Source organism: Mercenaria mercenaria, chromosome 5, assembly GCF_021730395.1.
Source record: "Mercenaria mercenaria strain notata chromosome 5, MADL_Memer_1, whole genome shotgun sequence".
Classification (NCBI taxonomy): domain Eukaryota; kingdom Metazoa; phylum Mollusca; class Bivalvia; order Venerida; family Veneridae; genus Mercenaria; species Mercenaria mercenaria.
In genome coordinates, this window is record NC_069365.1 from 62682448 (window position 1) to 62699073 (window position 16626).

Sequence of the window (16626 nt, forward strand, 5' to 3'; positions counted from 1 at the left end):
GACACTGACCCTTTGTTCTCAAAATATCCAGTTCCGGCTAATTGTGACAAAGCTATTCTGCCATTAGTGAATCAGGAAGTTTGGCAGTTTATGGATAAGAAAGGTCACTTAGGTGACAAGGCATTGGTAGCTATTCAGAACTTGTTGAGTACTAGTTTGGTGCCTCTCATTAAGTTGGTTGACTTTCATAAAAAGAGATAAACTATGACTAAAGAAGTAAAGAGTTTATTCTCAGATGTCATTACTGGCTTAGGTCAGGTTCAGTACAGTATCAGCTTGAGAAGGAGATATCATATTAGACCTTACTTGAAAAAGAAATATTCCTCTCTTTGCAATATGACAATGCCTATCACAACTAAATTGTTCGGTGATGATATTTCAAAGGAAGTGAAGTCGTGTGACAATATTTCTTTCTTGGGAAAGGATCCTTACTATCAGAGTAATTTCAGAGGGGCTATTCATAGTAGAGGTAGATTTTGTGGTTGTCGTGGATATGGTAGCTTGTGTTTCGTACCACAGGGCTTCAATGGTCCTCAGTATGGTGGTTATCAAGGACAAGGATATCGCCAACAGCCATACCCTACAAGGGGTGTTTCGGTATGAGGTGCTGGACAGTCTGGTGGACTAACAAGGGCTCCTAGGAGACATCCTACAGCTACTGTTACATCTGCATCACTCAGTCGTGACCCAAACGAGGAGGAGTAACAGAAAGGGAAAGTCCTGTTGAATGAACACAATTTTGTTTAGATACATGGACAAGATTTACATCTGATCTGATTGGATTTTAGGTGCAGTTTCAGGGTACAAGATTGATTTTGTTGAACAGCCTGTTCAAGATAAAATTCCTAGAGAGATTCCATTTGATTTGGATCAAAAAGTAATTGTAAACAATGAAGTTATGGAACTTTTGAATAAGGGTGCAATTGTACAGTCAGTAATGGAAAAAGATCAGTATATTTCTACCATTTTTATTGCGAGTAAACCTGGTGGAAAATTTAGGCCGGTCATTAATTTGAAACATCTCAATGCTTTCGTACAATATAATCATTTCAAGCAAGAAACATTTAATATTTTACTTGATTTGGTCCAACAGAATGATTATATGACAAAAAAATAAATTTGTCAGATGCATATTTTTCAGTCCCAATACACCCTTCACATTGGAAGTATCTGAAATTCTCTTGGAACAATAAGCTTTATTCGTTTGTTTGCCTACCATTTGGGCTCACGACTGCGCCATATTTGTTTGCAAAAATATTACGTCCAATTTTTGCTTGGTTCAGACAAGATAATATTCGTTCGTCATATTATATAGATGATTCAATTAACCTAAATCAAGGAAAGGCTGTTTGTCAAAATAATTGCGTCACTATTGTAGAAACTTTAGAAAGCTTAGGATTCACTTCAAATCAAAAAAAAAAAAAAAAAAAAAAAAAAAAAAAAAAAAAAAAAAAAAAGCCTCCCCGCTTAGCTCAGTAGGTGTAAGAGCGTTGGTCTACGGATCTCGGGGTCGCGAGTTCGATCCTCGGGCGGGGCGTATGTTCTCCGTGACTATTTGATAAACGACATTGTGTCTGAAATCATTAGTCCTCCACCTCTGATTCATGTGGGGAAGTTGGCAGTTACTTGCGGAGAACAGGTTTGTACTGGTACAGAATCCAGGAATACTGGTTAGGTTAACTGCCCGCCGTTACATGACTGAAATACTGTTGAAAAACGGCGTTAAACCCAAAACAAACAAACAAACAAAATCAAATCGCAAAAAATCTGTTTTGATACCATGTCAAAGATTAGTATTCTTTGGTTACATTCTTGATACTGTGCAATTTAAAGTATTCCTACCAGATGATAAAGTTCAAAAAATTTTGTCCAAAGCTCATGTTTTGTTAAAGGCAGATTTAGTTGTAGTTAAGAGAGCTTGCTTCATTTATTGGGCTTATTATTAACGCTATATTGGAAGCGCCTTTGCATTATAGGGCTCTTGAAAGGGACAAACTTCTTGGCCTCAGAGACAGTATGGATTTTGATAATGTGATAAGATTATCTTTATTTAGTAGACAGGAGATTACATGGTGGATAACAAAGATTAATGATAAAAATGGGAAAAGAATAAGACCTGTCAATGTATCTAAACGGTGTAGAAATGATGCGTCATTTCTAGGTTTCGGAGGAATAGACTTGGAAACAGACATTCATACCAATGGTAGATGGAATAACGAAGAAGTTCTTAATGCTAAGCATTAACTACCTTGAACTCCTTTCAGTTTTCTATTGTTTACAGGCTCTTTATGAAGATTGTAGAGACATACATATAGAGGTGCAGTCCGATAACACTTCTGCTATATCTTATATCAGTAAGTTTGGTGGTATGGAGTCTATAGAAATGGATAAGTTGGCTAAACAAATATGGGAATGGTGCTTGCTTAGGCAGATTTACATTTCAGCTGTGCATGTTCCTGGCAGGTTGAATACAGCAGATTTTTATTTCAGGAATTTCTCTGATTCAACCGAGTGGATGTTAAAGCAAGATATATTTAATAGGCTTTGTAGGCATACTTTCTTACCTGATGTGGATGTGTTTGCATCAAGGTTGAACAAATTTTTGCCCTGAACCTGGTGCTATGGCTGTAAATGCATTTTCCTTGTCTTGGAACCAGTTTGTTCCATATTTATTTCCTCCCTTTAATTTAATTGGGAAGGTTATAAATAAAGTAGTATCAGATAAGGTAGACAAAGCTCTTATGGTTGTTCTATACTGGTTTACGCAGAGTTGGTTTCCTGTTCTCTTAGAAAATATGTCTGATTTTCCTATCAGATTACCAGGACATCAAGATTTGCTGGCATTACCCCACAACAAGAAGTTTCATCCCTTGAGAAAAAAGCTGAAGATGATTGGTGTGGTTCTATCCGGAAGAGCTTGCAGAGTAGAGGAATTCCAAAAGAAGTTGCAAATTTTATCACAGAGTCATGGTCTGGAGGAACAAGCAAGCAGTACGGCAGTGCTTGGAAAAAGTGGTGTATGTGGAATAGTAGGTTTTCCAGTCCATTTTATTCGTCTGAAGCGGTAGTATTAAGTTATTTGTACTATCTATTTAGAAGTGGTATGTCATATTCTATTAATATGAAATAAGGCAAAGCCTCAAAGCGAGCTCAAAGAAATCGGACTTAGCGCATCATTTGTCACAAAGAAACTATCCACTACTCAAAAGAATTTCGCGAGAACCTATTCACTTGAAAAAAAAGTCTACATTTAGTGTCACCATACCTATAACAGTGAATATCATACGTTGCAAAATTTATGGGAAGCCGGTGTGACGTCATTATCGCGTTCCCGTGGCTTTCTGCTTATTAATGACATTTTTTCCATTTTCTGGCCGATGCTTGATCTTTTAAATGAAAATAATTTTTTTTTTCAAACAGCTGGAAATCTTTCTTGCATTATTGTTGAGTGATGAATAATTTTTAGCAGTTGAATGAAGTTCTGTATTCACTGCGGAAAGAAGCATTTCCTGTGAGCACCTGTCCGCTAGGGTGCGCATTTTAAGAACTTCCGACGAAACTTTTAAAATCCATCACCAAGTGTGAGAGTATACTTGCGTTACCGTAAAGCTCGATTCTCAAGTTCACTATAAATATACACAAAGCAATGCTACTTCAGACTTTATAATTTTTTGGAAATTCTTGGTGTAACGAAACTGCTTTGATTTCTCGTTTTATGAAGAGTGTGTTTATACATAAACCCTCAAAGCCTAGATATGTTATGACATGGAATGTGTCTATTGTGTTAAGGTTTTTGCAAAGCTTGATGCCTTTATCCAAGTATAACTGTTGACACTGAAAACATTAGCTTTGATTGCATTAGCAACAGCGCCAAGAGCTCAGACTTTATGTGCACTAGATTTAAATAATATGATTGTTTAACAACAAGCAGTTGTCTTTACCTTTTCTGAAATACTGAAAATGTCCAAAGCAGGACAGTGCTATTCTCTGAAGATGAGAGAATTTGTGCAATGCATACTTTGTTGTATTATGTTCAGAAGACGGCTTCTATGAGGAAAAGTGACAGAGTTTTTGTTTCTTTTGAAACATTTGATGCGGTAACAACTAGTACGTTATCAAGATGGCTCAAAATTGTGCTTGAACTTTCTGGTTTAGATACTTCTATTTACAAGGGCCATTCATATAGGGGGGCGTCAGCCTCAGCAGCATATAGTAAAGGTTGTAGTATAAGTAATATTATTTCGCAGGGTAACTGGAAGTCGGATAAGAATTTAAAAAAAAATTATTGTAGACATTCTGAGAGTGGTGTGTCTTACAACGATGCTGTATTTGGTCATGAATGATTATTTGATGAGTAATAAATTTAAGGCATTGAATTGTGTATTTTTGTTGCCTTTAAAGATGCTATATATACATGCAAAAAGCCGAAAGGCTTTACCAAAAATAATGTGCCCCAATCCACGCTTTAGTGCAGGATGGAGGGCATTATTTGAGTAAAGCCGGAGGCTGAGCATGTATATACCCTGCCCTTAGTGTAGTGAGTTTGAGTCACATTGTGATGGAAGCCTTTTAGAATGTGTGTTGTTGTAAGCCTTTTTGTATTATGTTTTTAAGCAACAAAAAATATTCTTTGAATTGTGAATCTCATGGGATTTGGTGTATTGTGGGTGATGTGCGGCGCATGCGCAGGTAACAATCTCATCAGGCGGTAAATTTGAAATCTTTTAATTTGCGATAAGGTTTAAACGTCCAGAATGGAATGCTATATATACATGCTCAGCTTTCGGCTTTACTCAAATAATGCCTTCCATCCTGTACTAAAGCTGGGATGGGGGCACATTTTATCCATAATTGTTTTCACAGATTTACACTAGGACAAACTGTAATGACAATGCAAACAACTTTTCTGGTATTCAAACTTTTATTTTCATTTGCTGAGAACATTTTCTATTCAAAAAGCAAAACATAGATGTTAAAATCTTTTAAAACCCATGGGCTATGATTCTTTGGCGGTCCCCTTTCAAAATTTTTCAAAGAATTGAATTCCATTTAGAACTCTGGTTGCCATGGCAACCCAAAGGAAAAAACTTTAAAAATCTTCTTGTCCAAAACCACAAGGCCTAGAGCCTTGATATTTGGCTTGTGGTATCATCTAATGGTCCTCTATGAAGATTGTTCAAATTGTGCCCCTGGGGTGAAAAGAGGCCCCGTCTCGGGGGTCCCAAGTTTTACATAGACTTATATAGGAAAAAACTTCAAAAATCTTCTTGTCTAAAATCACAAGACCTAGGCCTTTGATATTTGGTATGTAGTATTGCCTTGAGATCCTCTACCAGTATTGTTCAAATTATAATCCTGGGATGAATAGAGGCCCTGTCCTGGGGGTCTCAAGTTTTACATAGACTTATATAGGAAAAAACTTTAAAAATCTTCTTGCCTGAAACTGCAAGGCCTAGGCTTTTGATATTTGGTATGTTGCATTGTCTTGTGGTCCTCTACCAAAATTGTTCAAATTATGCCCCCGAGGGGGTCCCAAATTTAACATAGACTTATATAGGGAGAAAAAAAATCTTTTTATCTGAAAGTTCAAGGCCTAGGTCTTTGATATTTGGTATGTAGCATCGCCTAGTGGATGTCTAACAAGATTGTTCAAATTATTCCCCTGAGATGAAAAGAGGCCCCGCCCTAGGGGTCACTTCTTATATGAGTTATAGAGGAATAAATACTTAAAAAATTATCAGATCATATTTCCTAGACTGTTTAATTATAATTACCTGATGACCCCAAATGATTAGGGGTCACTTGACCTACTGACCTACTTTCTTGTTTTTAGCTCACCTGTCACATAGTGACAGGGTGAGCTTTTGTGATCACCCTTCGTCCGTCGTCCGTGCGTGCCTCCGTCCGTGCATCTGTCCGTCAACAATTTCTTGTCTGCACGATAGTGGTTTCATTTATGATTTTATTTTAACCAAACTTGCACACAACTTGTATCACTATAAGATCTCGGTTCCTTTCTTGAACTGGCCAGATCTCATTATGGGTTCCAGAGTTATGGCCCCTGAAAGGGCCAAAATTAGCTATTTTGACCTTGTCTGCACAATAGCAGCTTTATTTATGATTTGATTTTTACCAAACTTGCACACAACTTGTATCACCATAAGATCTTGGTTCCTTTCTTGAACTGGCCAGATTCCATCAGGGATTCCAGAGTTATGGCCCCTGAAAGGGCCAGAATTAGCTATTTTGACCTTGTCTGCACAATAGCAGCTTTGTTTATGATTTAATTTTTACCAAACTTGCACACAACTTGTATCACCATAAGATCTTGGTTCCTTTCTGGAACTGGCCAGATTCCTTAATGGGTTCCAGAGTAATTAGCTATTTTGACCTTGTCTGCACAATAGCAGCTTCATTTATGATTTGATTTTAACTAAACTTGCACACAACTTGTATCACCATAAGGTCTTGGTTCCTGTCTTGAACTGGCCAGATCCCGTAATGGGTTCCAGAGTTATGGTCCCTGATAGGGCTGGAATTCGCTATTTTGACCTTGTCTGCACAATAACAGCTTCATTTATGATTTGAATTTAATCAGACTTGCACAAAACTTGTGTCACCATAAGGTCTTGGTTCCTTTCTTAAACCGGCCAGATACCATAATGGGTTCTAGAGTTATGGCCCCTGAAAGGGCCAAAATTGGCTATATTGACCTTGTCTGCACAATAGCAGCTTCATTTTTGATTTTATTTTAACCAAACTTGTACACAACTTGTATCACCATAAGATCTCGATTACTTTTTATACCCTGCAGGGACGTATTATGTTATCGCCTCGGTGTCCGTCTGTCTGTCTGTGTGTTGGTTAGCAATTTCCCTTCGCTCTGTAACTCTTGAACCCCTTGATAGATTTCAGAGAAACCTGACACAAATGTTCACCTCATTGAAGCAACATGCAGAGCCATGTTTCGGATGGCTCACTTCAATGTCAAGGTCACACTTAGGGGTCAAAGGTCATATGACTTTGTTTTGTGTGAATATTGCTCTGCATTTGCGTTGCATTGCAGTGCTCTTGTTTTTATTTGGCAGATCCTTCTTTTGTTCGCTTACAAGAAATTTTTTGAATTACTTCCCTTTTATTTAACTATAAATAGCTTATTTAGTAATTTTATTATTATTGGCCGTAGGGAAAATCTGAGACCACTTTTTTGTGGTACAACATGGATGGTACTTCCGATTTGGAGGTGCATTTTGACATATCTGTACCTTGTAAGAATTTTTAGCTCGACTATTCATAGAATAGTAGAGCTATTGGACTCACCCATGTGTCGGCGTCCGCGTCGGCGTCCGCATCGGCGTCTGCGTCCGCGTCCGCGTCCCGATTTGGTTAAGTTTTTGTATGTAAGCTGGTATCTCAGCAACTACATGTGGGAATGGATTGAAACTTCACACACTTATTCACTGTGATAAACTGACTTACATTGCACAGGTTCCATAACTCTATTTTGCTTTTTTTACAAAATTATGCCCCTTTTTTGACTTAGAAATTTTTGGTTAAGGTTTTGTATATAAGCTGGTATCTCAGTAACCACTTGTGGGAATGGATTGAAACTTCACACACTTATTCACTGTGATAAACTGACTTGCATTGCACAGGTTCCATAACTCTATTTTGCTTTTTTACAAAATTATGCCGGGCCTTTTTCGACTTAGAATTTTTTGGTTAAGGTTTTGTATGTAAGCTGGTATCTCAGTATCCGCTAATGGGAAAGGATTGAAACTTCACACACTTGTTCACTGTCATGATATGACATGCAGTGCAAAAGATCAATAACTCAACTTTGCATTTTACAAAATTATGCCCCTTTTTAAACTTAGGAGTTTTGGGTTAAATTCTTATAATTTATGTAAGTTGGTATCTCAGTACCCTCTAATGGGAATGGATTGAAACTTCACACACTTGTCCACTGTCATGAACTGATAAGCACTATGCAGGTTCCATAACCCTATTTTGCTTTTTTTAAATTATGCCCCTTTTTCGACTTTCGTATTCATTCAATCGACAAGACTGTTGAATAGTCGAGCGTTGCTGTCCTCCGACAGCTCTTGTTTCTTTTTGTTTTTGGTTAAAGCAATGGTACTTACGTGAGCGATATAGGGCCATCATGGCTCTCTTGTTTAAGATACAGCCTTGAAATTTGGACGACATGTACAGTTTTGCACACCGATCTTAAAATTGACCATGAATATGACCTACTGACCAATTTCTAATATTTTAGCATCAGCTTGCCATTTTAAACATGTGGCTCATATTACTCAGGTGAGCGATTCAGGGTCATCATGACCCTCTTGTTAAAAATATTAAAATTATATTTTTATTACTGCATCAACATTGTGTTTAATTCAGCTGTTTTATTACAACTTCATTCAGAATACAAACTTTTTAGTGCACAAAGTGCTTACGGTGAGCTATTGTGATCACACTGTATCTGTTGTTCAGTGCTCATGGTGAGCTATTGTGATCACACTGTATCTGTTGTTCAGTGCTCATGGTGAGCTATTGTGATCACTCTGTATCCGTTGTTCAGTGCTCATGGTGAGCTATTGTGATCACACGGTATCCGTTGTTCAGTGCTCATGGTGAGCTTTTGTGATCACACTGTATCTGTTGTTCATCCGTGAACTGCTACTGCTTGCTTGAATGAAACACTACTGACATATTGTCTTTTGTGTCTAATATTATTGAATTCTTCCTAACAGGATCAAGGATATATCTTCATCCATACACCAATACTTTCTTCCAATGACTGTGAAGGAGCTGGGGAAACTTTCAGTATTGAGGTAAGCATTCTAAAAAAGCATTTGTACATTTCATGAAGTTCCATAAAAATAAACAGTGTGTGAAATAAATGGCCATACTGTCCCACTAGAGCAAAAAAGTTCCATAACATTCCATAGTTTAGAGATAGACCCTAAAATTTTCAATCATAGTAATACATTAAATAAAATCTAGAAATTGATTTCCAAGTCCTTGAAATAACCAAAAATGATTTCACAAATGTGAAGTTTATGATAGTTTTGTTAGTATCAATTACAGAAGTTTTAATTTTTAATTTAAAGTTGTGATCCACAAAGAATGACAACTCTTGCCTTGGGCTAGTACTTATAAGCAGAGATATCTATAAGTTTACTTCCCTTGCAATTACACAATTGAATGGAAAATGAAAACTGTTTTAGACACAATATCATACTTTTGTGCACAACAAAAACATTAAGGATTTATTCATTTGTGTTTGATTTACCCCTCAAAACATGGTTCCTATGATTCTGTCAACTTGCACATGGTAAAAAATTAATTTTTAACAAGCCAATAATAAAATGAAGTACCAGTAAGTAACTAATAGTGCAGTTAATACAGATTTGCTTGTATCAAAATGTCACAATAGAAGCACTTTTGTAATACAGAACACCTGGTAGGATTAGTAAAGGTGCTGTTATATTGATCTCTATTTCCTATGCCCACATACCTTGTACCTTTTTGACCCTAGGGCAATATTAGATTGGACAGTAGAGAAAGTCTTTATGCAGTACAGACTTCATGCTTTAAACTATGCCAAGATGGTCAACAAAGACTCTATAAGAGCAGATTTATTGTGTAATCGTAATGATATAGTTATGAATGTTGCATTTCACTGAGGTAAATATGAGGATTTATCGACTTGGAAAAACTGATAGCGACTGAGGGTACAGCCCAAGCTTGATTTCATTTTTCTCGCATTGATAAATCTTCATAACAGCAAGACATGACAGAGGTCATCAGAGCAGTTGTGATTCCACCTGTGTCTGTGTCAGCTTTGTGTGTAGACACCTTGTTAATGATTCTCAACAAGCTCAAATATCAGTTGTTACAGAGAACATGAGCCAAATCTGAAGGTTTAAGGTCAGGGTTACAAATTGAGCTCAAAGGTCAAATTTGTCCACATTTAGTGTCTGCAGCATAACTTATTAACCATTCAAGGTGTTGACTTCATATGTAGGTAGGTAGTGATGAGACCATGTGCAGAGTGAATGAACCAGGGTGGTCGGTCAAAGATCGAGGTCACAGCAAGGTCAGATCTGCCCATCATATATTATGTGTCCAGAGCATAAAAATATTAATGGTATTGACTTGAAACTTGGAATATAGGAACTTGATGATGAGACAGTGTGCAGACTGCAACAATCTACATTACAACCCCACCTCTGAATTAAGATTTTATAAAAAATGTTTTTCATTTAGTTTTCTTCCCTAACCGAAGGTTCAGGGTGAGCTATTAGTATAGGTGGATGGTCTGGCATCTGTTGTCCACATTTTCGCTGAAACATCTTCTTCCCTTAAACTACTGGTCAGAATAACACCAGATTTGGTCTGTAGCATTCTGGCGAGGTGCTCTATCAAGTTCATTCAAATGGGAGCACTTGGCCCCTTTTAGGGGCAGCTAGAGCTGAAAATAGAAAAACCTTTAAACAGCTTCTTTTCATTAATAGCTAGATAGATCTTCATCAAACTTGGTTTGTAGCATCATTATAAGGTCCTCTCCAAAATTTGTTCAAACGGGGGCACTTGACTTGAACCAGAATGGATATAAATTAAGCGCAACTAATAGAAAAAATCAAAAAGGCGGTGGTGTTGCGATCACTTGTAGAAACACGATCAATATGCGAAGGGTAACTCAAGGCACTGTTCGAAGCTTTGAATATGGTATATAGAAACTCGTTTACAAAAATCTATTGACTGGTAACCAGTTTGTTGCTGAATTTTTCTTCAAGCCACTGTATCACAATTCCGAAATCTGGGTCTGCTCTCTGTAATTTGGCCATTTTGACAGGTGAACAATTAACTGTGTTAAGGAGGTAGGTTACCTTGATATTTGTAAGTGCGCATGTCCAATCGGAAGCTAACGTGACGATTTACGACGACGTTTACGACAAACTAAATGTGTTTGTATATCCATTCTTCTGGAAATAAATCTTGAACCTGCCTCCGATCTTATGTTTAATGGTTTAATAATGCAGAAATAATGAATGAATTGCCGCAGAAACGCTTCAAAACATTGTTGCCTTAAATGACGTCATTGACGTCATGGCGTTACGTGTCAGTTACCGCGCAAAATTAATAGCTTTTATTTTGAAAGTACGTTATTCTGTGCCTTTTCTTTATTTGAACTATTTTTAAACAACCATTATTTGCTGAAATTCTTTTTATTAGTCTTTTGCTCTGAAAAATGACCAATATTTTGCTTCTTTTATGTAATTATATTGAAATGTTATGCGGAATGTAAGAAAATGGATGATGGTAACTGATGTGATTGGGAATATAGATGGCTGAAAAGTAACTTATTACGGTCATTTACAAATAAAAATTGAGCAGTTTGATTTGTTATACCTATTTCCCAGTTTCTGTTGATAATTTGTTACTTAAATACTAAAACTAAGCTCTAAAATTGTTAAAATTTCAGTATAAAATTGTGGTGTCTTGAATTAAATTGATGTTACCATGGAAACGAAGCCCGTGACCTATATGTCTAATTGTAAAATTCAAAAGCGTTGACACTGGTCTATTAATGGAACACAGCTTCGGCTTTTTATTTTCATTTCAACAATATCCATGAGAATAATAGCAGCATGCAGAACAATTTTTCAATAAAAATGTCAGACGACGGGCACTGCTGTAAGTATTTTAAGCTGTGAAATTTGTTAAATTAACTGTAATTCATAAGAAAATATTACTAACGTTAGAAATAAGATGTTTTAAAGCTACATTAACAAGAAAGATAATTTTATATAATATTTCTTATAAGAAATTACGATAAAAAGCAACATATAAGCTATTTTAAACATCTCTGTTGCCATGATTACTCTAAACTTTAAGAAAAACATAGTACCATGTAAAGTTCTTGGTATTTTGCTAATCATATTACCCAAATATTCCATGTTGGTCAATAACAGAATGGCACTGAAGCCGTCGAAAAACCCGTTTTCATACATAATTGTTGAAAAATGAGAGAAAATGCGTTACCATGGAAACACGAGCCCCGCAACATATACATTTTAAGCTTTTATAAGAAAGCTTATGCGCATACTAGTAAAACTATTAATTATGCAGACTTCTATGGATAACAATGAAACCAAAATACACTGAAAAGTGTTAAATATCCGTATTTTTCTTCTTCTTTCTATATAAAATACCTTAAGAGGGTCATGTACTTCAAACCTGGATAAAAATTGTACTTGAAGGGACAGAGATAAACGGAACTGAAATTGTAGCAGTTAAAACATTAAATTACACGAAATACAAAAAACCACTGCGGTTCAACTAATTTGAATTTACCCTGGTAACAAGGTAACCTACCTCCTTAAACTATTTGAGACAACCTAAGTTAAGATGTTTGCGCTGCATCCTCGGATAATGCAACATGTTCATCCAGTATAGAATTTACGTCCTTGTTCAACACCTCCTCATTATTGTCACCAAAGCTGAAGCTATTTCCACTTTGTACACCATTTAAATCCAGACTATCGTGGAATCGAAGTCATTGAACGCCATTTCGGAAGTACTTCCCAGTCTGTTTTAATCCATGGAAAAGTGTATTGAAACAACCTATCAACTTTATGATTTGCAGCTGCATGAGCACAAAAATACTGCTCCATAACCCACTATTTTGAGTCTTTACTCGTAATATGACTGGCCTATTCTGATTCCCAATATTCAAGTTTTTATCGAATAATGGAACAACGTCATTGAATTGTGCAAAATCTGACCAGGAATCGTGTTTCTTCAAACAAGTCTGACACCCCTTACATGGTAAACTTTCAAGTATTGTATTCCCATCATAGCACTGACACTCCTCTGGTTCACATGGAATTCTGGACAGGCTATCAGCATTGATATGCTTTTTCCCACTACGATGTTTGATTTTAAAGTTATACTGTGACAAAACCTCTAGCCAATGTGCCATTTGATCAGTAGGTGACTTAAATGACATTAGCCACCTTAAACTGAAACAGTCAGGCCTTAATAAAAATTCTCTACCTAACAGAAAGAGTCTAAACTGGGTTATAAATGTCACTACGCCCAACAGTTCTCTTCTTGTGGCACAATAACGTCGTTGTGTTTTGTCAAATGATTTACTCGCAAACATAATTGGTTTTTCAACATAATCCTGAGCTGTATCTGAGCATTGCATTTGCGACAAGCAACCCCCGCACGAGAAATTGCTACTGTCAGTATCCACTATGAAAAAGCCTTCCTCTTTCGGATATGCTAATACTTCTTCGCCTGTCAATGCAGACTTTAAATCCATAAAAGCACTTTTCTGTTCAGGTCCCCAGATAAACGCTCGACCGGCCTCTGTTAAGCGATTAAGTGGTGACGCCCTAGCACTAAATCCCTTGATAAAACGTCTGTAATATCTACAAAAACCTAAAAAACTTCTGAGTTCGGTTAAATTCCGTGGCACAGGCCACTCTCACAGATTGAACATTCTCTTCTGAAGGTCGTATTCCAGAACTGTCAATTGTGTGACTCAATGTATTTATGTGCCTTTGGAGTAGATTGCACTTGCTTAGTTTTAATTTCAAGTTATTTTTCCCCAATCTGGTTAAAATTTCATCTAACCTAATCAATGCCTGATCAAAAGTTTCAGCAAAAGTACAAATATCATCCATGTAAATAATCATTGTCCTCCACTCTAAGTTCTTAAACACTAATTCCATACACCACTGAAATGTATGTGGAGCCCCTGTAAGGTCCTGCGGCATAGTAACATATTGATACAGACCGCCCCTGCTGGTGCCAAATGCAGTCTTTTCCCGATCTCTCTCATCCAATTCTATTTGGTAAAATCCTGACAAAAGATCTAATGAACTGTAATAATTATTTCCTCCCAAACTTTCTAAACAACTGTCAATTCTTGGCAATGGATAGGCACATTTTTTACTTAAATCATTTAAACCCCTATAATCAACAACGACGCGCACTCCTCCTTGTGGGTCCTTTTTCATTACGAAGCATAAAGGTGCAGACCATGGACTCTTACTTTCTTCAGTTATTCCCATTTCAAGTTGTTGTTGAATAATTATGTCTCCCCCAGGAGACATTTGTTTTTGCCCTGTCCGTCCGTACGTCACACTTCATTTCCGAGCAATAACTGGAGAACCATTTGACCTAGAACTTTCAAACTTCATAGGGTTGTAGGGCTGCTGGAGTAGACGACCCCTATTGTTTTTGGGGTCACTCCATCAAAGGTCAAGGTCACAGGGGCCTGAACATTGAAAACCATTTCCGATCAATTACTAGAGAACCACTTGACCCAGAATGTTGAAACTTCATAGGCTGATTGGTCATGAAGAGTAGATGACCCCTATCGATTTTGGGGTCACTCCGTCAAAGGTCAAGGTCACAGGGGCCTGAACATTGAAAACCATTTCCAATCAATAACTAGAGAACCACTTGACCCAGAATGTTGAAACTACATAGGATGATTGGTCATGAACAGTAGATGACCCCTATTGTTTTTGGGGTCACTCCATCAAAGGTCAAGGTCACAGGGGCCTGAACATTGAAAACCATTTCCAATCAATAACTAGAGAACCACCTGACCCAGAATGTTGAAACTTGATAGGATGATTGGTCATAAAGAGTAGACGACCCCTATTGTTTTTGGGGTCACTCCGTCAAAGGTCAAGGTCACAGGGGCCTGAACATTTAAAACCATTTCTGATCAATAACTAGAGAACCACTTGACCCAGAATGTTGAAACTTCATAGGATGATTGTACATGCAAAGTAGATGACCCATATCGATTTTGGGGTCACTCTATTAAAGGTCAAGGTCACAGGGGCCTGAACATTGCAAACCATTTCCGGTCAGTAACTTGAGAACCACTTGACCCAGAATGATGAAACTTCGTAGGATGATTGGTCATGCAGAATAGATGAACCCTAACGATTTTAGGGTCACTCTGTTAAAGGTCAAGGCCACAGGGGCCTGAACATGGAAAACCATTTCCAATCAATAACTTGAGAACCTCTCGACCCAGAATGTTGAAACTTCATAGAATGATTGTTCATGCAGAGTAAATGACCCTTATTGTTTTTGGGGTCACTCCATTAAAGGTCAAGGTCAAAGGGGCCTGAACATTGATAACCAGTTCCGATCAATAACTTGAGAACCACTTGACCCAGAATGTTGAAACTTCATAGGATGATTGAACATGCAGAGTAGATGACCCCTATTGATTTTGGGGTCAGTCTAATAAAGGTCAAGGTCACAATGGCCTGTTCATGTAAAATCATTTTTTGGAAATAAGTTGAGAACCACTTGACCTACAATGTTAAAACTTAATAGGATGATTGGACATGCAGAGTAGATGACCCCTATTTATTTTGAGGTCACTTGATCAAAGGTCAAGGTCACAGGAGCCTGAACAGTGACTTGAGAACCACTAGGCCACTAGTGTTGAAATTTAGCGGGATGACTGGACATGCCAAGTAGATGATCCCTATTGCAGCCAACCATCAGTGTCTCTTTGACTTTCGCTCCTGACCCCTATTGACTTCGTGCCTATAGGACTTTGCATTGGGGGAGACATGCGCTTTTTTACAAAAGCATTTTCTAGTTTTTTCTTCTTGGCCTTCGAACGCTTTTGGCACCCGTCTAGGTGGTATTTTTACAGGTCGAACATTTTCTGCCACCTCAATTGTATGTCGCACTAATAAAGTAGGCCCTAAATCTGTGGAGGAACTGGAAAAAACATTTTTATATTTCTCCAATAGACACTTCAGTGCTTCTTTTTGTGACTCATTGAGATTTTCAGAGGATCTATGGTACAGGTCCTTTAACCTACTACTCCATTTAGTCATGTCATGTTTAATGTTATTTTCACTTGTTTTGATATTATTGTCCAATATTTCACAGTCATTTAAATCAACATTTTCTCTCAATAAATCCTCCTGTTTAGTTTCATGTAAATATCCCAATAACGACCCCTTTGATAATTTCACTTTTCGGTTAGAGGTGTTAACTAGTCTAATGGGAATTGAATCACCCTGAATTGTCTTTGGAGCAATGAGCACACTTCCCATCAAGCCAGTTGTTTATTCTCTGAAGGGTAAATGATGCCCAATGATGAATTAATTGCACCAAAATTTATAGCCTCCCCAGGTATTACTGTTTCTGAATTGGGATCCTGGAAAACCTGGGATGGGCTCATGGGATGGGCTCGTGGGATGGGATGGGATGGGCTCAAGGACATGGGCTGAACTTATTTGGCCCTAAGATTTTCTCAGATTCTCGAAGGTTTCTTAAGGTGAACAGTTCTCTATAAAATAAATGATACTCCTGGGAATTCATGCCATACTGTCAATAAGATCTGGGCGAGAGTAACAAAATGGGTTAATGTCTTATTCTGTAGGCTAATAACAGTATATTGTTATTATTATTATTGTTAATTCTCTTGATTCAGTCAGTAGTACACTTAATAAAACAGTAATAATTTTAAAGTAATATTATGAAAAATAAAAACACGTAGAACAGTAATAATTTTAAAGTAATATTATGAAAATTAAAAAATATATACTTCTTGCA

General features: G+C 37.2%; 1 protein-coding gene across 4 annotated transcripts in view; it reads left to right on the forward strand.

Moving 5' to 3' along the window:
• LOC123557401 (probable asparagine--tRNA ligase, mitochondrial) overlaps positions 1-16626 on the forward strand; it is a 335510-nt gene that overhangs the window by 119637 nt on the left and 199247 nt on the right. For all 4 annotated transcript variants that reach the window (XM_053543755.1, XM_053543756.1, XM_053543757.1 and 1 more), the window contains one exon: positions 8760-8840. In XM_053543755.1, coding sequence (XP_053399730.1) covers positions 8760-8840 — 81 coding nt within the window. The remainder of the gene's footprint in view (positions 1-8759; positions 8841-16626) is intronic.